Genomic DNA, 22599 nt, shown 5'->3' on the forward strand with positions numbered 1-22599 from the left:
AGAGGATGTGGAGGCTGGGACATAGGCTGAGGCCTAGCGGAGGATGAATGCGTCTTCATCGTGTGCGAGGGTAAGCCTCATCCAGTTTAAAGTGGTGCATAAGGCCTACATGACAATGGCGAGGATGAGCAGGTTTTCCTTTGAGGGGGGTGGAGGATAGGTGTGGGGGGTGCGCGCGGAGGCCTGTAAATCACATCCACAGGTTCTGGGTGTGTCCAGATTGAGAGGGTTCTGGCAGAGGTTCCCAGATGTTATGGCTGAGGTTCTGGATGTGGGGGTGGCCCCGAGTCCGGAGGTGGTGATATTTGGTGCGTCGGAATACCCGGGAGTGTGGGGAAGAGAGAGGCCGATGTGTTGGCTTTTGCCTCCCTGAGAGCCCGCAGATGGATTTTGTTCCGTTGGGAGGACTCGGAGCTGCCGAAGGCAGGGGTGTGGGTGAGCGACTTAGCCGAATTCCTGCGGATGGAGAAGATCAAGTTTGCTGTGCGGGGGTCAGTAGAAGGATTCACCCGGAGGTGGAAGATCAGTAGAAGGATTCACCCGGAGGTGGAAGGTCAGTAGAAGGGTTCACCCGGAGGTGGAAGGTCAGTAGAAGGATTCACCCGGAGGTGGAAGGTCAGTAGAAGGGTTCACCCGGAGGTGGAAGGTCAGTAGAAGGGTTCACCCGGAGGTGGAAGGTCAGTAGAAGGGTTCACCCGGAGGTAGAAACCGTTCATTGATTTCTTCAAGGAGGATTGAGGGGTCGGCAAGGGGATGGGGGGAAAGGGGTTAAAATGGGGAAGACGGGAGGTAGATGGGGGTCGGTGTCAGAGGGGTCTGGAGGGGTGGGGCTGTTTGTTGGATTGATGTAATGTTCTTCTGATGCTCTTTGGTTGTTCAGTTGACATTTTGTCTATTTGTTTTTGAAAAGCCTTGAATAAAAATATTTTAAAAGTAAAATGAAACATGGAATATTATGGTGGAATACTAAAGGATATTTGATTCGAGGGAAGTTTGCCGATGGAAGGTATGAGAGCAAAAGCATAATGTAGGAACATGGTTAGTCAGACCATCTTCGCGTTAGCTGAATGTATTCATTAAAAAATGTGAACAAAAGTAGGCCATTCAGCCCATCATATCAGAGCTGTCTCTTTGAATGCATATCTGCCACTATTTCTGTTAAGTGAATCAAATTGTCTTTTCAATTATTGATTTTTCTCCGAAAGTGAACATTTGCCTTCACTATCCTAATTCCTCATTGCACGGGGGAATGTACTTGACGTGACTGTTCTTATGGTGGAGTTTCTTTGAACCTGGGAACCTTGGAGCAAAGCAGGTTTGAAGAGAATATCAAGAGGAACACTTTCAAGTGTGTGGAGAATTGTTAGTTAATGTTTAGTTTTGTTTCTTTATGGAACAGGCTGGGATAAGTCAATATTCACTCCACTGATCATTAAGCAAGGAAGTGGACAGGTTTCTGCGTTAGCAAAAGGATATAGGTTTGAGATGAGCAGGCAATAAGACAGACTTGGAAAAGATGTTGAGATGAAAGGACCACTGGCCATTTTCCAACGCCAGCAGGGTTTTACCAGTGTGGGACGACCCCTGCAGCGTTTTGAGATCTCCAGGTCTATTGAGGCGGTTTCCCAGGGAAGGCCTTCCTTTCTGAAGGCCCCGAGCCCTGAGGCATACCAGTAAAATCCCGACCTTAGAGTCAGAGTGAGACAGATAATGTTTTACCCCTGTGTTTTCACTAAAATCACATCATTTACAAGATGTGATACAGATTTAGACACTTGGCAGAGTATTGCTGACAAAAAGAGATGTTGTTGAAGCTTTTTGTTTTTCACTCATCAGGACAGATTCACAAGAGTATCAATTACAGATTTGCTTGCCCCTTTTTATTAGATTAATTACTTTCTAAGAACTTTTGCTGCTTATTCTCTGCATCAGATTTGCTGTTTTGAAGCTTTTTCTTTTGCACTTTTATCTAGTATTGTGGTAGGACTTGCTGTCCTGTTCTGCGAGTGCATGTATTCAGAGTAGGATAAATACCCATCTCTGTCAACGTCATCCTTTTCCAAAACTTCATCCGTCATTTCTGTACCAAAAGAAAACAGTGAAAATATGATGGAAAAAACAGGCCGATTGATGGAGTAAAATCAATTTTCTTCTGTACTACAAACATAGCTCTATATCAGCAATAGCAAAGTATTAGCAGACGCACAGTAAACTGAGGACCCAGGAAAGTTAGTGCTAACATTTCTTCAACTTGATGTTATGATTGATGGTGAGATTGGGCCTGGCAATTGAATAGCAATTTAAATTTAAAACCAAAAGTGCTGGATAAACTCAGCAGGTCTAGCAGCATCTGTGGAGAGAGAGACAGAGTTAACAGGGCAGCACGGTAGCATAGTGGTTAGCACAATTGCTTCACAGCTCCAGGGTCCCAGGTTCGATTCTCGGCTTGGGTCACTGTCTGTGCCGAGTTTGCGCGTTCTCCCCGTGTCTGCGTGGGTTTCCTCCGGGTGCTCCAGTTTCCTCCCATAATCCAAAGATGTGCAGGTTAGGTGGATTGACCATGATAAATTGCCCTTAAGTGTCCAAAATTGCCCTTAGTGTTGGGTGGGGTAACTGGGTTATGGGGATAGGGCGGGGGTGTGGGCTTGGGTAGAGTGCTCTTTCCAAGAGCCGGTGCAGACTCGATGGGCCGAATGGCCTCCTTCTGCACTGTAAATTCTATGATTCTGCAGAACTGATACTTCTGGCAGTCCTTTAGGTGTCACATGGAGCCAAAACATTAACTCTGTTTCTCTATCCACAGATGCTGCCAGATTTGCTGAGTTTATTTGGATTTCCAGCAGTGCTTTGCTTTTACTTATGCGGTTTAAATGATCTGTCCAGAGACGTGCAGGTTAGGGGGATTGGCCGTGCTAAATTGCCCTTAGTGTCCAAAAGGGTTAGGAGGGGTTATTGGGTTACGGGGATAGGGTGGAAGCGAGGGTTTAATGTGGGATGGTGCAGACTCGATGGGCCGAATGGCCTCGTCCACTGTATGTTCTATGTTTTTTAGGACTAGCATTCCAAAACTGTGAGTATTTGAAGCTCGTATTACAGGATGTATGTACTGTATGTAAGACAGGGCGGAGTTTCCACAATCAACAAACTAAATGCAAATTGAATTTAACATTTTATTTCAAGGTTCAAAATTCTACTCAAATTAATCATTGATGTAAAATGTTCCTTCAGCCAACTCAATCAGGCAGTGTTAAAGAAATATATCGTGATATATTTAAGAGCACTAACTTTCATTACGATCTCAGTTGATGCTATAACTGGACGGGACAAACCCAATGGAACCCGGGCTCAAAAGACCATAACATTTTTTTCATAAAACGTGGCGGAACAGTGTCATTGAACTGCGAGTTAGTTTCAACAAGAAGAAAAATAACATAACATACAATACTTCTTTACTCTCTCTCCCCCCTTTATCTTAACAAATACACACAAATGTAAAGATTAACATGGATTACAAAGTACATCTTTAATGAAAATGGTCCCATTCACACAAAACAATAATAATCTTTATTAGTGTCACAAGCGGGCTTACATTAACACTGCATTGAAGTTACTGTGAAAATCCCCTAGTCACCACACTACGGTGCCTGTTCGGGTACACTGAGGGGCTTTACTCAATAAGGTAATAAGTGTTAGGAGGGGGAAATATACAATAGATACCAAGCTTGGCAAACAGGATACCAGGTACCATACCAACATGGTCAAAACTCCATTCCTAAAAACATGTTTTAAAATCTTCTCTCATAATTATGCTTTCCCTTTAATGGTTTGCATTCTAAAATCCAGTCCAGGTTTTATAAATGATGCTTAATCCAAGCTTCCACTTCACTTTTAATATCAAATCCAGTCCAGGATTTTTACATCAACCCCTTTTAGGCTTCCTTTGTCTAAATTGCTATTACACAGACTCCCAAGATCCAACCACCGATCGCCACGGTTATTTCAACTCCTGTTCCACAGGCGGTAGTAAAATCTCACAAACCTGAAAATCACTTCAGATATCTTTCTGGCTTCTCAGCGTTCTTCTCCGCTCAACCCGTCTTTACTGAATAGTGCTCTGTTCTAGTACCTTTAACCTTGTGCTTCTTGGAAACTATCTTTAACATTTCTTTAACTATCTGCTCTTCAGACCTCTGTACTTGTTTTCTTGACCACTACTCCATGGTATGGCTTTGCTTCTAGCAAAGCTGAGAGAGATGTTCCCTCTCTAGCCTTCTAAACCAACTGCTTTTAGCAGAGCTATGAGAGCTGTCTTCTCTCACTACTTATCTGCAACTGCTATCAAATTGGCAACACTAAAACTTAAAAGCTTCTCTACCTTATGAGGCCACATATGCTGAGCAACCACTGCTGGTTTATTTACCCTTCATGCCACAGCCCCCTCTAAGCACAAACACAGTTGGGACTTAAACAACCCCCCCCCCCCCCCCCCACCCCCCGCCCACCACCACATGCAAACACCTTTATCCAGCATGAATCAAACTATAGGTTTTATCCTTTTACCCTTCTGGGCACAAAAACGTTAAATTAAACCTTGATTAATAAGGGGTTCAGTGGTTATGGGGAGAAGGCAGGAGAATGGGGATGAGAAAATATCAGACATGATTGAATGGCGGAGCAGACTCGATGGGCCGAGTGGGCCTAATTCTGCTCTTTGTTTTATGGGCTTATATTCTAAACCCACTTAAAAGCAAATCTTATTTCTACTGTATACCTTAAAACTACCTTGTTTTCCTAACACCTGGTGCAGTGTTATTAATAGGACTAAAAATGAGTTTATCGTAAATACTGTAGATTTTAATAAAAGTGTCTAGTTCACCACAAGAGTTCTAAAATAATTAATGTTGTTTTAATGATAGTCATAGAATCCATAAAGTGCCGAAGGAGGCCATCAGGCCCATCGAGTCTGTACCAACCCTTGAATGAGTGCCCTATCCTCGTAATGCCACCTAACCTTTGGACACAAAGGGGCAATTTAGAATGGCCAATCCACCTGACCTGCACATCTTTGGACTGTGGGAGGAAACCAAAGCTCCCAGAGGAAATCCAAGCAGACACGGGGAGAACGTGCAAATTCCACACAGTCTGGAACTCGAGGCTGGAAATAAACCCGGGTTCCTAGTGCTGTGAGGCAGCAGTGCTAACCACAGTGCCACCGTGCTGCCCAATTACTAGTTTCATTGATGTGAAAATGAAATGAAAATCGCTTATTGTCACAAGTAGGCTTCAAATGAAGTCACTGTGAAAAGCCCCTAGTCGCCACATTCCGGTGCCTGTTCGGGGAGGCTGGTATGGGAATGTACAGCAAATGGTTAGCCAATTAAATACTTAATAGTTGCAACCTGTAGTGGCTATTTGTCTCTTTGTACCTATAGAACAAAGCTTAAAATGAAGCCGTCCTTGAAAGAATTCAAATGGACACAATTCAGGGAAACCTGCCTTGGTGATTAAATCGATCTGGGCTGAGGTTAGTTTTGTGAATGCATTTGGATTCCCGCCCTTTTATTTTGAAATCCAGCGCAGAAAATCACAAGACCTCAGTGTGTGCTAACATAACCGGCACTCAAAATGTCTTGATTCTTTGCGCTGGTGTGGCCAATTTTGGGTGAAGTGCTCTGGAAAACATCAGTGCAATCCCTGTGAAACTCTATCCCAAACCTTTGAAACATATAGAAATATTCTGCATTGTTTATACCAAGGCGGATGTGCTATTTTTCTGTTATTATTTGTTGAGCAAAGTGTTGCAATACTTAGGATGACACAAGGTGAAGCTTGCATAAAATGCAAGGTTTTTAGTACAGATAGATTATTGCCTAGGGATTGCCTTTCACACCTTTTACTCTCTCTGGGGACTGCCATTAGCACTCTTTCCCCTCGGTTTCTATGACTCATTTTTCATTCCCTCACCCTGCAGTATAAATATCTCCCACTTTCTATGCCTTTTAGCTTTGACAAAGGGTCATCTGTACTCAAAACGTTAGCTCTTTTTTCTCCTTATCGATGCTGCCTGACCTGCTGATATTTTCCAGCATTTTCCTTTTTGGTTTCAGATTCCAGCATCCTGGTGTAATTTGCTTTTAGCCATCTCATTCTAAACTCTTTTAGGCCGGGATTTGAATGATTTGTCGCACAGCCAATCATGAGCCTTAATTCATGAATTATACCTGTTAGCAGTTTCATCGTGTCATCTGTTGAAAATGAAGCCAGGGTTTCTTCAAGAGAATCTTCCAGTGCAGTCATTATTTCCAGGCCATCCAGCAGCATATTTTTGTCAAAGTCATGCAGACTGATAACAGGGAGAGAGCATTATTAGGGCACAAATGGAAGATTTCAAGAGGTAAAGTCATTTCCACCAAGTATGGAAAAAAATTAAAAGAAAGATTACATTAAACATTTGTGGTGCTTTCTTTGCTGTCTGGGGGTTATAACGATTGCTATGGTAATATTTAAATTTGTTTTTGTTCTTTTGATGGTAGGTCACAGATTTGAGGCTCTTTCAATGGTTGTGTTCAAGGTACATTAAAAAAATTAATTCATGGCATTTGGGCCTTGTTGGCTGGGTCTGCATCTATTGTCCATTCCTAATTGCCCTTGAGAAAGTGGTGATGAGCTGCCTTCTGGAATCGCTGCAACCCATGTGGTGCTGTAAGGGAATTCCAGGATTTGACCCAGCGACAGTGAAGGAACAGTGATATATTTCCAAGTCAGGGTGGTGAGGTATTACCGTGGGGATGCGAGTGATTTTGGCATCTTATTATACTAGTGCACACTTCCAGGAATAATGCACATCAAAAATCAACATGAAATACTCGTATATCCACAGAAGGGAGAGGAACTAGAACAGGTGCATGAATTCTAATAATCTTTATTGTCACAAGTAGGTTTACATTAACACTGCAATGAAGTTACTGTGGAAAAATCCCTAGTTGCCACACTGCGGCACCTGTTCGGGCACACCGAGGGAGAATTCAGAATGTCCAAATTACCTAACACCACGTCTTTCGGGACTTGTGGGAGGAAACCGGAGCACCCGGAGGAAACCCACGCAGACACCGGGAGAACTCCGCACAGTGACCCAAGCTGGGAATCAAACCTGGGACCATGGTGCTGTGAAACCACTGTGCTACAGTGCCGTCCTCTATTTAGGAATCATACTATCTGCAGATGGAAGATGAAACAAAGAAATAAAATAGCAATGGGAAAGGTTTTTTTTTGGTGGGAAGAGGTGATTGCTAACCAGAAAGCTAAATTAAAAACGCAAAGCGACATGTAAAGGGCTGAGTTGGGGTCTTTTGCCTGGAGGCGAAACGTGGTTTTGGAGGAGATGCTGGCCAGAAAAAAGTAATAGTATACAGTCCATTATATACAGTCCATTATATACTTCTATCCCTAAATTCTTTCAACTAAAATATGTTTAGATTATTGATTCAGTCAAATATGTACAAATATTATTAGTACTTAGGTATTGCTGACAAGGCCAGCAATTATTGTCCATCGCTGGTTGCTCTTGGGAAGGTGGTGATGAGCCCACCTTTTTGAACTGCTGCAGTCAATGTGGCAAGCATACACTCATAATTTACAGTTTGGGTAGTTTGACTCCGTAACAATGAAGGAGGGGTAATATGTGTCCATGTCGGGGTGGTGTGTGAAACGAAGCAGAGGTGGGCACCTTGGCTGTATTTCCAACCCTGCCCAAACACAAGTGAGTTATAACCACTCTACCACCATTTTGACTGAGGTAGCTAACTAGACCCGAGTCAAGTGTTGAATCTGGGGTATTCCTGGGGCCCACTGCCACACTAAGCAGAGTATATATTTCCACTGCAGCATTAAGGGAGTCGCAAGTCACTTTGTGTTCATTGAACTGTTAAGTAGCTCCAGCCAAAATGCGACGAGTTGGCTTATCATCATTCTGGGAATTAATGTGCTCATGCTGAACAGGGTTGAGTGATGAAACCAGAAAAGGCTGATAAATCAGGCCATGGAATCTAAGTGCCTGGAGTATAGTTCATCTCCCTCCTACTATCAATAATTACTCAAACACGCAAAATCAACTGTGACACAGCAGGCTAGATATAAATGGAACCAATGTCAACTTCACTGACAGCAGTTCGGGGATTCTTAGATCAATTATAAGGAATTAATAGATAATAGGCTTGTCCTTGTTGAGAGAAAATATAAATTCATTGAAATCCTCTTAGTGCGACAGACTTCTTATTAATATAATCTGTTAAGCCTCAATGGCAAAATGCTGTAATAAAATGTCACTTCTACACGGAGGTCATTTATCTGATTAGGTTCATGCTGGCATTCTGTAAAGCAATCCAGTCAGTCCATTTGTCCTGCTCTATTCATGTGACACTCGCTGCTTATTCCGCTCAAGAGCCATTCCAATATTGATGGGTAAAATTCTGGAATTGTATTTTTGGTGGTAGTATGGAACTGCCCCCAGTGCATGGGAATTATACCTTTTTTTTAAAGAATGTTTTTATTGTGTTTTATACATGGTATATTTATATATGGTATATTTACAGATAACGTTCTATACAGTGAATGGTAGAACCTTCAAGAGTACATACTGTGAATGGTAGAACCCTCAAGAGTATTATACAGTGAATGGTAGAACCTCAAGAGTATTATACAGTGAATGTTAGAACCCTCAAGAGTATTGACAGTCAGAGAGATCTAGGTGTACAGGTCCACAGGTCACTGAAAGGGGCAACACAGGTGGAGAAGGTAGTCAAGACGGCATACGGCATGCGTGCCTCCATTGGCCGGGACATTAAGTCTGAGAATTGGCAAGTCGTGTTGCAGCTGTATAGAACCTTAGTTAGGCCACACTTGGAGTATAGTGTTCAATTCTGGTCGCCACACTACCAGAAGGATGTGGAGGCTTTAGAGAGGGTGCAGAAGAGATTTACCAGGATGTTGCCTGGCATGGAGGGCATTAGCTATGAGGAGTGGTTGGATAAACTCGATTTGTTCTCACTGGAACGACGGAGGTTGAGAAGCGACCTGATAGAGGTCTACAAAATGATGAGGGGCATAGACAGAGTGGATAGTCAGAGGCTTTTTCCCAGGGTAGAGGGGTCAATTACTAGGGGGCATAGGTTTAAGGTGCGAGGGGCAAGGTTCAGAGGAGATGTACGAGGTAAGTTTTTTACACAGAGGGTAGTGAGTGCCTGGAACTCACTGCCGGAGGAGGTGGTGGAAGCAGGGACGATAGTGATGTTTAAGGGGCATCTTGACAAATACATGAATAGGATGGGATACGGACTCAGGAAGTACAGCATGGTCGGCGTGGGCTTGGAGGGCCAAAGGGCCTGTTCTTGTGCTGTGCTTTTCTTTGTTCTTTGTTCTATATACACACACACACACACACAGAAACCAAAAAGAAATAACAAAAACACCAAAGGGTGAGAGAATAAAAACAGGGGAAGTGTGTGCACAGAGAAGCAACGGAATTATACCTTTCTTACCATCTCGTTCAGTTTCCTCTGACTGGGTTAAAAACGAAGAGCTAAGATGGTCATTTAGAACAAGGAAGTGCAAATCGCAACCCACGGGTGGGTTGTGGGCAGGTGTGGGGAGGGTTGCGGAACGATTGGTCGTGCTGTTCCCGCAGTGGTCCCGATTGTGGGAGAAGGGCCCACAGCCATTACTGACTATTTCATCGAGAATGACAGCCGCTGCCGCCTTTTAAATGAAAATAAATTAGGCTGTGTGCAGTCATCTGGCCAGAAGCGTCAGCAGAGAGCAGATCACGCACCCTGCATGCACACTAGATGTCAAGTACCCCCCAGGTACGTGTTTTCTTTTAATATAAATTTAGAATACCCCAATTCATTTTTCCAATTAAGGGGTAATTTAGTGTGGCTAATCCACCTACCCTGCACATCTTTGGGTTGTGGGGGCAAAGTGAGATCGTGAGAAAAGGAAGGTGGAAACTAAAAGTGTCGATCCAAGTAAAAATGTAAATGTCATCAAAGGACTATAGGTTGCCCTCCCCTTTGAGAGACGACTGGTGGTGATTTAACCTGAGGGACAAAGCGAAGAAGACGGGGTGGAGCCTCCATGAATAACCTCAGCCGGTACAGGAATTGAACTCAGGTTGTTGGCGTTGCTACACATCACAAACCAGCCATGCAGCCAACTGAGCTAGTCCAAGTAATGAAAAGGCTGCATTGGAACCTCCCATGTACCACTTCTATATGGCCGGAGCTATGAAATAACTGGTCAGCTGTCCAAACGTTCAAATTGACACCTTAACTAGTTTTGTGGTGTATTGTGCTCATAGATCATTGTTCTGCAGAGTGCATTGAGTAGCAGCGACAGAGGAGGTCTCTGTTCCATCAACCCTGTCTCCCAGCACAATGTACAGGAGACCCTTAAGATATGAGAAACATCTGTACTCTCTAGAAACCGTGTATTATAGAACATAGAACAGTACAGCACAGAACAGGCCCTTCAGCCCTCGATGTTGTGCCGAGCAATGATCACCCTACTTAAACCCACGTAACCCGTATACCCGTAACCCAACAATCCCCCCCATTAACCTTACACTACGGGCAATTTAGCATGGCCAATCCACCTAACCCGCACATCTTTGGACTGTGGGAGGAAACCGGAGCACCCGGAGGAAACCCACGCACACACGGGGAGGACGGGCAGATTCCACACAGACAGTGACCCAGCCGGGAATCGAACCTGGGACCCTGGAGCTGTGAAGCATTGATGCTAACCACCATGCTACCGTGAGGCCCCCTTCATCCACCTAATAAGTTACTGGTGGTTACAGAGTAGTTGAATGAGTACTGGTGATATCCTTTTCCGCTGATCATCATCATGCAGCGATACCAGAAATTTTAAATGTACACAAAGTCTGGACAAACTCAGCAGCTCCGGCAGCATCTGTGGAGAAAGAAACAGAGTTAATGCTTTGTGTTCAATATTACTCTTCCTCAGAAGAACTGAGAAGCTCTGAGCTCTCAAGAACAATCATACGGACTCGAAGCGTTAACTCTGTTTCTCTCCAAAGATGCTGCCAGACCTGCTGAGTTTTCCCAGCATTTCTTTCAGATTTTTTCCCCCGTTTTTATTTCAGGTCTCCAGCATCTGTGGTATTTTGTTTTTGTTTAGATGTAGACATGGGAAACGGTGTAGGCGTGGATTGGGGGGGGGGGGGGGGGGCGTTAAAATGGAGCTAAGTTCGATTTCAGGCGGGGAGGGGGATCAGTTCCATCGAAGCCCCCTTCTTTCTGGCCAGCCTGAGAATTCCGGCCACGCTCCCGATAGCATTTTGGGAATGCTGCATGTTAGGAAAACTCCAATCTTGCTGCCTGTCGACTTTCATATGAGCACATGTGAATCACAGTGAATCCCTGCCAGATCTCCTGGTGTTGTCTCAGAGTCGGCTCTATCAAAAAGGCCACAATTACTTTTACTACAACAGGGTTGTGGGCTGCTCCTGGTGCTGTTCAGATGATTCTTGACTCCAGAATATGAGGCCAAATATCTTTTGGATATCCTCAGTGGGGTTAAAGAAATTCCAGAGCTGCCGTGGCCATGCTGAGGTAGTGGTGAATTGCTGAATGCCCTCTCTCCTGGCCTCAAGCCTTTCTCTGCCCCTGATCATTGTGTTCAGCCCCAGGAGAATTTACACCAGTGAAGAATTCATTAATGTGAAGTTGGTTTTAGAATCAGACTGTTATACATGCTCATTTAACAAATGTAATTTATTTGACTTTATAAGATTTTACTTTTGCAGATCTCAAATGTAATTCAGTGCACTCAACTGTGGTATTCAAGAAATTTATATAGTGTCACAATCTCAGGATATCCCAAGGTGCTGGACAGCCAGTGAAGTACTTTTGAATTGGAGATCCAATTGTAATGCTGGAAACACTTCTGCCAATTTACACACAGTCAGCTCCCCCCAAACAACAGTGATAAGAACCATACAATCAGACTGAGTGATGTACGGGGGGGGGGGGGGGGAATATTGGAATCTATACAAAATTCTCCAGTAAAGGTGCAGGTGTATCTGACTCACGTGAAATAGTAGAATTCCAACTCTTCTTCGGATATTTCATTCAAGTCAAGCTCTCCAAGGTGATGTTTCAACTCCTCCTCGAGGTGACTGAGACACAAATATGGTTTTATATTGAATAGAAAATTATAAGCATTGCAGAAACTTTTACATATGGTCAGAAAGGGAACCTAACCTACACAATCTTCCATTTATTGCACACGCTCCCCACCCCACCCCTAACCCCTTTACCCAGATATCACAGACTCTTCCTGCTAGATTTTGTTTCCAGTGCATCGGCAGACGTCTGGTCCGTCACCCTTTCACGGTGTGAAGCCAGAATTCGTGATGCGGAGCCAGGCAGTGAACATTGACAAGTGTGTGGGGGCATCTGACAGCTGGGTTCATCTGCACATTATCCGATCGGTGAAGAATCTTCCTTTCACTCCACCCCGACCTGCAGCCGAGCTGTGCTGAGGCCAATAATAACAACTTGCATTTATCGAGCATCTTAAATGTAGTAAAATGGCCAGGGTGCTGCCCTGGAGCATCATCATCCACTAAGCAGCATAAATAAATATTCCGGCTGGTGACCAAAGACTTGAGGGAGTGCCTTAGAGGAGGAAGGAAAAGTAGAGGGTTGGAGAAAGTTAGCCAGGGAATCCCAGAGCTTTGGGCCCAGGCAGCTGAAGATAGGGCCTCCAACGGTGGAGGGTCTCCAATGGTGGAGGGTTTAAAGATGGGGATCATGCACAAGAGACCACAATTGGAGAGTGCAGGGATGTTGGAGAGTTGAAGGACTGGAGGAGATTACTGGAGATAGTGAGGGAGTGAAATATTTGAGAACAAGGAAGAAAGAAAAAGAAAAATCGCTTATTGTCACGAGTAGGCTTCAATGAAGTTACTGTGAAAAGCCCCTAGTCGCCACATTCCGGTGCCTGTCCGGGGAGGCTGGTACGGGAATCGAACCGTGCTGCTGGCCTGCTTGGTCTGCTTTAAAAGCCAGCGATTTAGCCGAGTGAGCTAAACCAGCCCCTATCCAACCAGGATTGGAACTTAGTGGGGATGGTGGTGGTGTCACGGTATTATCACTGGACCAGTTATCTGGAGAACCAAGGTAATGCTTCTGGGGACCTGGGTTTGTGTCCCAAACACAGGCAACCTTTGTCAATTGTCATAAAAACCCATCTGGTTCACTAATGTCCTTTAGGGAAGAAAATCTGCCGTCCTTACCCAGTCTGGCCTACATGTGACTCCAGACCCACAGCAAATGGTTGACCCTTAACTGCCCTCTGAAATGGCCTAGCAAGCCATTCAGTTCAAGGCAATTAGGGATGGGCTAAAAATGGTCATGTAGATCAGCGGAGCACAGCGATAATGAGCGAACTTGATGCAAGTTAGCATTTGGATATTCAAGCTATGCTTTCCTTGCTGTAAGAAAACCAGGTTTCAACATCCTGATAAAGACACGTCACGAGGCTAGAAAAATTCTTATGAAGGAACAGTGTCGGTGAGATTTTTGCCTCGAGACGTCAATTTGGTTTGACGCCTGATGCATGTCCCAAACTGTCTCAAGTTTAATCCGATTCTGATCACATGAATTTAATTTAGGCACACTTGGTTAAGTGACCCATAAGCTGCTGAGTAAATGAATGAGCTCTTTCTTGCCAATCCGTCAAGGAAGAAGCCATGATCTCTTACCCATCCTGATCTCACTTCCAGACTCCATGGACAGGATTTTCCCGATGGGACTCTGAACCCCTGCCAACAGGCTGAAAGTTTGGTCACTCACTGTGATTTTCCCCGAGGGTAGCCAATTCATTGGTAGAAGGTAAGCTCGCCATTCAATTAAGAATAGCGGGTAGAGTCTAGAACCTGGACAGCCGGAGGCCTTCTAGCCTGAAAGGACCAGCAGGTGGCAATGGAAAGTAAGAGAGAGAGAGAGCACTTCAAAATGGAGGTGCCCTCTCTCCAACTGGAAAATCTGTCGGCCTCCTTTCATTGGCCCTAAGTGACCGTTATAGAGCGCTGCATGCTAGCTACCCGCTTTCAGACAGGTGGGCCTGCTGCCCTTACATCCTGCAGAAATGCCTGGGAGGCTGAGGGAGCCAGCGAAGCAGCAAACTGGCCATGGGACTGTAATGTTCTTGTCGGATGGCCTGATTTATATTACAAAAACACTTGCAGCTAAAGCTATAAATGATTTATTAACATTTACCGTGGGTCAACGATATGCAAAACTATAGATGAATAACAGTATGAACATGCACAAGCAACCTCTCTCTTCCAGGGGCAGGACAGTGGCACAGTGGGTTAGCACTGCTGTCTCATGGCACCGAGGTCCCAGGTTCAATCCCGGCTCTGGGTCACAGTCCCTGTGGAGTTTGCACATTTTCGCCGTGCTTGCGTAGGTTTTGCCCCGTCATGAGAATGTCACTTTAAGAAATGTTTGGCTGCTCATGTTACTGCAGTGATGTCAGAGTGTGGGTGGAGCTGAGCTCTGGCTCTGCTTTTTAGTTTCACTTTGAGAAAAGCTTGGGTGTGTCTGTGTTTTTTTGGTTTCGTTTTTTCAGTGTTGGAGCTGAAGCCAGACAAAGCAGATGTACTGTCGATCTCTCTGCCATGAAAAGACCATCTCTTAATCATTTGGTGAATTCAGAATTATAAATGTTTTCAGTAGTGAATATAAACCTGATGTGCTTCTGTTAAAAGGTGTTTCTTTTGTCTTCTGGATGTTATTTGGGAGGTTATTAAGGATTACTTAGTGTTGTATTATTTGGGGGTTGTATTTGAAATAATGGTTGCTAAGATGTTCACTGTATGGTTTAAAATGGTTAAATTGAGTTCATAGAATAAACATTATTTCGCTTTAAAAAATACTTTTCCATTTCTGCTGTACCAAACCTGTAGAGTGGGCCGTGTGCTCCCCATACCACAATCTAGTAAAAGTTGTGGGTCAGGTGAACTCCATGATATACTTTGGGGTTCTCTAAACCCTGGCCCATAATAAATTGGGGGCTCGAGGGGGATAAAAGTCCATCTATTGGATTGGCTTAGTGAACTTAAAGACAGTGAGGGGTGAGAATATTGTTGTTTCTTTTCAGGTGTGATATTGCAGTTTAAGTAGGGAGTGTGTTGTGGACAATGGCTCTTTCAGAGGCTCTGAAGTTTTTGGGGGTGGAGACAGTCACATGCAGTACCTTATGGACAGAGACTAAAAGCAGACTGTTAGAATTGGCAAAAACATTGCAGTTAACATTACCTGACAAAATGCGAAAAGATGAGGTAATTATGGTGGTGGCTAAGCATTTAAAGTTGCCTGAGATACAGTTTGACTCATTGGAAATGGCAAAAAATTCAGTTACAACTTAAACAAATGGAACATGAAAAAGAATTAAAGTGACTTGAATGCGAAAGATATAGAGAGGAAAATTAAAGAGAGAGAGGCTGAAGAAGAAAAGAAAGAATAGCCCTAGCAGAACAAAAAGAAAGAGAAAGGGAGATAAAGATCAGGGAATAAGATAAAGAGAGAGAATTTGAACTTCAGAAAATGGCCATGAAACATGACAGTCAGTTAAAATTGGCAGATGTAAAGGAAACGTACAGTTGGATGATAGTGATAGTGAGAAAAAGCGTCACAGTCGAAGGCTTGGTGGGGATCTATTTAAATATGTCAAAGCATTGCCAAGGTTTGACGAGAACGAGGTGGAAGCCTTTTTCATTTCATTTGAGAAGGTAGCAAAACAAATGAAATGGATTCAAACAAAGCTGGTAGATAGGGCTAGTGAAGTGTTTGCATCACTACAGGAGAAGGTATCTGGGACGTATGAGGAGGTGAAAAAATTCATCTTAGATGCATATGAACTAGTGCCTGAAGCTTACAGACAAAGGTTTAGAAGTTTAAGGAAATAATTTGGTCAAACATACATGGAGTTTGAAAGGATCAAACAGAGTAATTTTGATAGGTGGAAAATAGACCAAACGTATGAAATTCTCAGAGAAATTATAATTTTGGAGGAGTTTAAAAATTCAATTCCTGATGTAGTGAGAACTCATGTGGAAGAGCAGAGGGTTAAAACTGTGAAATTAGCAGCAGAAATGGCAGATGATTATGAATTAGTTCATAAATCAAAGCTTGGTTTCCAACATCATTTTCAGCATGTGAGGGATAGAAACTGGGGACATGAGAAATACTCAAGTGGTAAAGGTGATCTGATGGGAGATAATAAGGAGAGTGTACCTCAGATTAAAAAAGAAATCCAGGAGGATGGAAAAGAAATGAAAAGTTTCAAATGTTTTCACTGTAATAAACTAGGCCATGTAAAGTCACAGTGTTGGTGGTTGAAGAAAAGCACTGGGAAGGCTGATGTGGTAAAACAGGATAAGACAGTGGGGTTTGTTAATGTGGTAAAGGAAAGCCCAAGTGAAGCGAAGGAGGTGCAAAAGATTGTACAGCCTGATCAAGAGGTGATTGATAAGAAGGTGCCAGATCTCTTTAAAGAATTTAGTAGTGTGGGTAAAGTTTACTCATGTGTATCAGGAGGAGCAGGTAAATAAGTCACAATTTTAAGAAATACGGGAGCTAGTCAATTTTTAATGGTAAGAGATGAGGAGTTATGTAGTTTGGGAACAATGTTGCCAGAAAAGGTGGTAATATGTGGAATTCAGGGTGAAAGGAGTAGTGTTCCATTATATAAGGTAAGGTTGGACAGTCCGGGGAAGTGGTAGTAGGAGTAATAGAGAAACTATCCTGTCCAGGAATAGTTTATCTTGGGTAATGATATAGCTGGATCACAGGTGGGAGTGATGCCTACTGTGGTTGATAAGCCAGTGGAAAATCAGGTAATTGAAGTGTTGAAGGATGAATATTCTGGGATTTTTCTGGATTGTGTAGTAACAAAGTCGCAAAGTCACAGGTTAACACAAGAGGAGAAATCAAAGAGTGAAGACGAAGTTGAAGTGCAATTATCAGAAACGATTTTTGATCAGATGGTGGATGATGAGGCGGATATTTTTAGTTCAGGAAAATTGGCGGAGTTACAACAGAAAGATATAGAAATAAAACAGATGTATCAGAAAGCATATATGGAAGAGGGATCAGAGTATATACCAGCGTGTTACTACCATATGCAGGCGGATGAAAAGTGGGCAGAAGTTCATCAAGTAGTATTGTCAGTCGGGTATAGAAAGGAGGTGTTGTGAGTTGCACATGAGGTACCAGTGGGAGGTCATTTGGGAATAAGGAAAACTCAAGCTAAAATCCAGAAACATTTTTATTGGCCTGAACTACATAAAGATGTAGTTATATTTTGTCAATCATGTCACACATGTCAAGAGATAGGGAAACCTCAAGCAGTGATAAAACCAGCGCCCTATATACCCATTCCAGCATTTGAGGAACCTTTTACAAGGGTCCTAAGTGATTGCGTAGGACCGCTTCCTAAAACAAAAAGTGGGAATCAATATCTTTTGACTATAATGCATGTGTCTACTAGGTTTCCAGAGGCCATTACAGTACATAATATTACTGCTAAAAAGATTGTGGAGGAGTTACTTAAATTCTTTATTAGATATGGACTACCCACAGAAATACAATCAGATCAAGGATAAAATTTTACCTCAAGGTTATTCAATGAAATTATGGATAGCTTAGGAATAAAACAATTTAAATCAACTACATACCATCCAGAATCGCAAGGAGTGTTAGAAAGGTGGCATCAGACATTAAAGACAATGTTGAGGGCTTATTGTCAAGATTATCCAGAGGATTGGGATAAAGGAATTCCATTTGTACTGTTTGCAATTAGGGATGCACCTAATGAGTCAACCAAATTCAGTCCTTTTGAACTAATTTTTGGTCATGAGGTAGGAGGACCACTTAAATTGATTAAGGAAAAATTGGTGAGTGAGAAATCGGAAATTACATTTTTGGATTACGTGTCAAATTTTAGGGAACGATTAAATAGAGCAGGTGAATCGGCTAGACAACATTTAAAAGTTGCACAAAATGTGATGAAACGGGTAGTGGTCAAGAAATCCAAAGTTCGTAGTTTTGCCAGTGCGGATAATGTTTTAGTATTGTTACCAGTGGTAGGTGAACCTTTAAAATCTAGGTTTTGTGACTTTATCAGTTTGAAAGGAAATTAAGTGAGGTGAATTATGTGGTAAAAACACCAGATAGAAGAAACACTCACCGAGTGTGTCATGTGAATATGCTTAAAAGGTACTTTGAAAGGGAAGGAGAGAAAAAGGAGGAGGTTTTAATGATTCTAACTCAAAGTGACAAATCAAATCCAAATAAGTGTGAATTTGACATACCTCAAATTAAATTGGAAAACGAGGATGTTCTTAAAATTTGGGATAAATTGTTGAGTTACCTTCCAGAGGAAAAACGGACTGACCTGAAAGATTTATTGATATCACATGGGCAAGTTTGTGGAGATAAATTGGGAAGTACTAAAATGGCTATACATGACACAGATGTGGGAAATGCTGGTCCAATCAAACAACATCCATATAGACTTAACCCTTTAAAATTGGCACAGGTTAACAAAGAGATTGAGAGTATGCTTAAAAATGGCATAATTGAAATGAAAATCGCTTATTGTCACGAGTAGGCTTCAAATGAAGTTACTGTGAAAAGCCCCTTGCCGCCACATTTGGGCGCCTGTTCGGGGAGGCTGGTACGGGAATCAAACCATGCTGCTGGCCTGCCTGGGTCTGCTTTCAAAGCCAGCGATTTAGCCCAGTGTGCTAAACAGCCCCTAATTGAAGTGGGTTGCAGCCAATGGAGCTCAGCCGTAGTGATGGTACCTAAACCAGATGGTACCCAATGGTTGTGTGTGGACTATTGAAAGGTTAATGCAGTTACAAGAATGCATTCTTATCCTATCCCATATTTGGAGGATTGCATTGAGAAAGTGGGACAATCAGCTTTTATTTCCAAATTGGATTTACTTTGAGGTTACTGGCAGGTACCTTTATCCGAAAGGGCGAAGGAGATTTCAGCTTTTGTGACTCCAGATGGTATATACTAATTCAAAGTTATGCCATTTGGCATGAAAACGCCCCAGCCACATTTCAACGGTTAACTAACAAAGTTGTTTCAGGATTACCCAATTGTGCGGTATACATCGACGATCTGGTAATTTTCAGCCAGAAATGGAAAGAACATTTAAAACATCTGATGGAGTTATTCGATCGACTTCAGGAGGCGGGTTTTGTGATAAACCTAGCCTAAAGTGAATTTGGAAAAGCCCAAGTCACTTTCCTTGGCCATACAATCAGGGTCGAATGGTCCCACAGGATGGGAAAACAAAAGTTATTGGGGAGTTTCCGATACCTTCGACACGACGGGAAATAATGCGATTTCTCGGTATGAGAGGATTTTACTGGAAATTTGTACCAAATTTTAGCAGTGTGGTCGCTCCACTGACGGACTTGCTCAAGAAGCGTAACAAATTCCATTGGACAGCAGAGTGACAACAATCCATCTGACACCGTTATATATACTGATCATAATCCGTTGGCGCTTTTGGAGCGATTCCGGAATAACAATGCAAGGCTGTTTCGTTGGAGTTTGCTGTTGCAGCCATTTCATTTAAAAATAGTACATGTGGCAGGATGAGAAACCGTGATAGCCGATGCTTTGTCACGAATGTGATGAACGGAAGCAGGTTCAGTTGGAGGAAGAACAAAAAAAACTGGGCTATATTATTCTACCTGTTTGCGTGTGTTGTTTTTTGAAACGATAAAGTATATTTACAGTGTGTATTTCTTAAAGATAGTGAGAAGGTGAAAAATGAAACCATCTTGAAGTTGAAGTCATGAGAATGTCACTTTAAGAAATGTTTGGCTACTCATGGTACTGCAGTGATGTCAGAGTGTGGGTGGAGCTGAGCTCTGGCTGCAGTGATGTCAGAGTGTGGGTGGAGCTGAGCTCTGGCTGCAGTGATGTCAGAGTGTGGGTGGAGCTGAGCTCTGGCTGCAGTGATGTCAGAGTGTGGGTGGAGCTGAGCTCTGGCTGCAGTGATGTCAGAGTGTGGGTGGAGCTGAGCTCTGGCTGCAGTGATGTCAGAGTGTGGGTGGAGCTGAACTCTGGCTGCAGTGATGTCAGAGTGTGGGTGGAGCTGAGCTCTGGCTGCAGTGATGTCAGAGTGTGGGTGGAGCTGAGCTCTGGTTCTGCTTTTTAGTTTCACTTTGAGAAAAACTTGGGTGTGTCTGTGTTTTTTTGGTTTCGTTTTTTTCAGTGTTGGAGCTGAAGCCAGACAGAGCAGGTGTACTATTGATCTCTCTGCCATGAAAAGACTATCTCTTAATCATTTGGTGAATTCAGAATTATAAATGTTTTCAGTAGTGAATGTAAACCCGGTGTGCTTCTGTTAAAAGGTGTTTCTTTTGTTTTCTGGACATTGTTTGGGAAGTTATTAAGGATTACTTAATGTTGTATTCTTTGGGGGTTGTATTTGAATTAATGGTTGCTAAGATGTTCACTGTATGTTTTAAAAAGGTTAACTTGAGTTCATAGAATAAACATTGTTTTGCTCTAAAAAGTACTTTTCTATTTCTGCTGTACCAGACCTGTAGAGTGGGCCGTCTGCTCTCCGTACCACAATCTATTAAAAGTTGTGGGACAGGAGAACTCCATGATACACTTTGGGGTTCTCTAAACCCTGGCCCATAACACCCCACATGAATGAAACTCCTAGTGGTCAGTCGGTGAATTACAACACAACCATGATATCACCACAAGGACTATTGTTAGTTCCCACCCACCTCCAATCCCAACTGCAATGGAGTTAAAAAATCATGTCTCCTTTCAATCTGCTCCCAGGCCTCAGGAGCCTCAACTCCCTCTACCCTCATTATCCAAGGATCTTCTCCATGTGCTCAGATCTCAGGACTTATGTGACCAGATCATAGGCACTTCTCCCACTGCCAGATCCCAGCCCTGTGCTCCCGGGAAGAATCCTTCTCCTCAGAGTTTGCATACTTCCGTCCATATTTCCATACTTCCCTCCAGGGGCTGGTTTAGCACAGGGCTAAATCGCTGGCTTCGAAAGCAGACCGAGGCAGGCCAGCAGCACGGTTCAATACCCGTACCAGCCTCCCTGAACAGGTGCTGGAATGTGGCGACTAGGGGCTTTTCACAGTAACTTCATTTGAAGCCTACTTGTGACAATAAGCAATTTTCATTTCATTCCCGTGTTTCTCAGCCTTCTCGCTTTACGCTACTGAGAGACATGGAAACTCCTCTACAGCGATCTCAGACCCCATGTCTACCTGGAATGATTGGGAAACAGTATCGCTCAAACTTAGTGACATAACAACAGTTTTAATAAGGACCTCTGAAGAAATATCACAAGGCGGAAACCAGTAACATAGGCCCATAACAGCAGGGAAGGAAGTAAATGATGTGCTGTGCAAGAGTTTGCAACCAACTTACTGGTGATTGGTGATGATGCTTCTGTTGTGGAAGGCATCGACTAATACTCCCTCCTTGGGAACAGTGCGCCGCGGAGAATCGCTGCACGTGGCGAAGTGGCCAAAACTGAGGAAAAACAGGCAGAGAGTTACGGGGCACAACATTTTCAAACCAACTCGTCCGTTCCTTGCTCATTATGCTGTACTTGTCTTCACCAGATGCTCGACTCCCACAGCACCTTTATCTGTACTGATACTGAGTCACAATTTGTTCTGGTTATAGTTTTGCTAGGTTGCAGCTTTGTAGCTCCGAATTATCCTTTGTCCTTCAGTTCGGTATGGCAAAACATTCGGCCGTAAATATGTAACTGATTAATTTGCAACATGACTTCCCTTTCGCGAGGCAAGCAATCCCACATTGTACGGCACCCCCACCAAAATAAAAATGAAAGCACCGACATTTCCAAATTTGAAAGAAGGAAAGAGTTCAGGGTGTTTGTTAATTGGAAGTAAATGTGTGCTTCGATGTGTCAAAATTGCTGATTGCAAACATGGATCAGTAACTTTGTTATTTTAAGCATAAATCTCTGGGTCGTCCAAATTAAGTAAATTCATTATTTCTTTTTAACCTCTGCTTCAATGGATCATTTAGAGCAGGGGTGGGCAAACTTTTCTGTGCAAGGGCCACATTCAGAAATTCACAATTTTAAATCGCATAGTATATTAAGTAAAATAATTAATATTTAAAATAGCAATTAATTTTTATTAATTAATATTTTAAAGTAGAAACTTTACATGAAACACATTTATTTGAAAAACAAAGTAACTCAGTTTAAAGAAAAAAAGCAATTAATTTTTATTAATTAATATTTTAAAGTAGAAACTTCACATGAAACACATGTTGTGCCGAGCAATGATCACCCTACTCAAGTCAACATATCCACCCTATACCAGTAACCCAACAGCCCCATTAACCTTAATTTTTAAAAAAAATTAAAAAAAAAAATTTTTTTTTAATGACTTGATCTTGGTGGGCCGCATAAAGACCTTTGGCGGGCCGCAGTTTGCCCACCCCTGATTTAGAGTAACTG

At 42.9% G+C, this 22599-nt stretch overlaps 1 protein-coding gene across 1 annotated transcript; it reads right to left on the bottom strand.

Moving 5' to 3' along the window:
• Window positions 1-1858: 1858 nt before the first annotated feature.
• On the bottom strand, window positions 1859-21731 carry LOC119975403 (multiple coagulation factor deficiency protein 2 homolog). The gene is made up of 4 exons (XM_038815016.1): window positions 21531-21731; window positions 12110-12196; window positions 6222-6343; window positions 1859-2080 (listed from the first exon to the last, which is right to left on the bottom strand). Exons 1-4 carry the CDS (start codon window positions 21671-21673, stop codon window positions 1929-1931), a joined length of 504 nt encoding a protein of 167 aa, XP_038670944.1. The 5' UTR covers window positions 21674-21731; the 3' UTR covers window positions 1859-1928.
• Window positions 21732-22599: the final 868 nt, after the last annotated feature.

This window comes from Scyliorhinus canicula, chromosome 1, assembly GCF_902713615.1.
Source record: "Scyliorhinus canicula chromosome 1, sScyCan1.1, whole genome shotgun sequence".
NCBI lineage: Eukaryota > Metazoa > Chordata > Chondrichthyes > Carcharhiniformes > Scyliorhinidae > Scyliorhinus > Scyliorhinus canicula.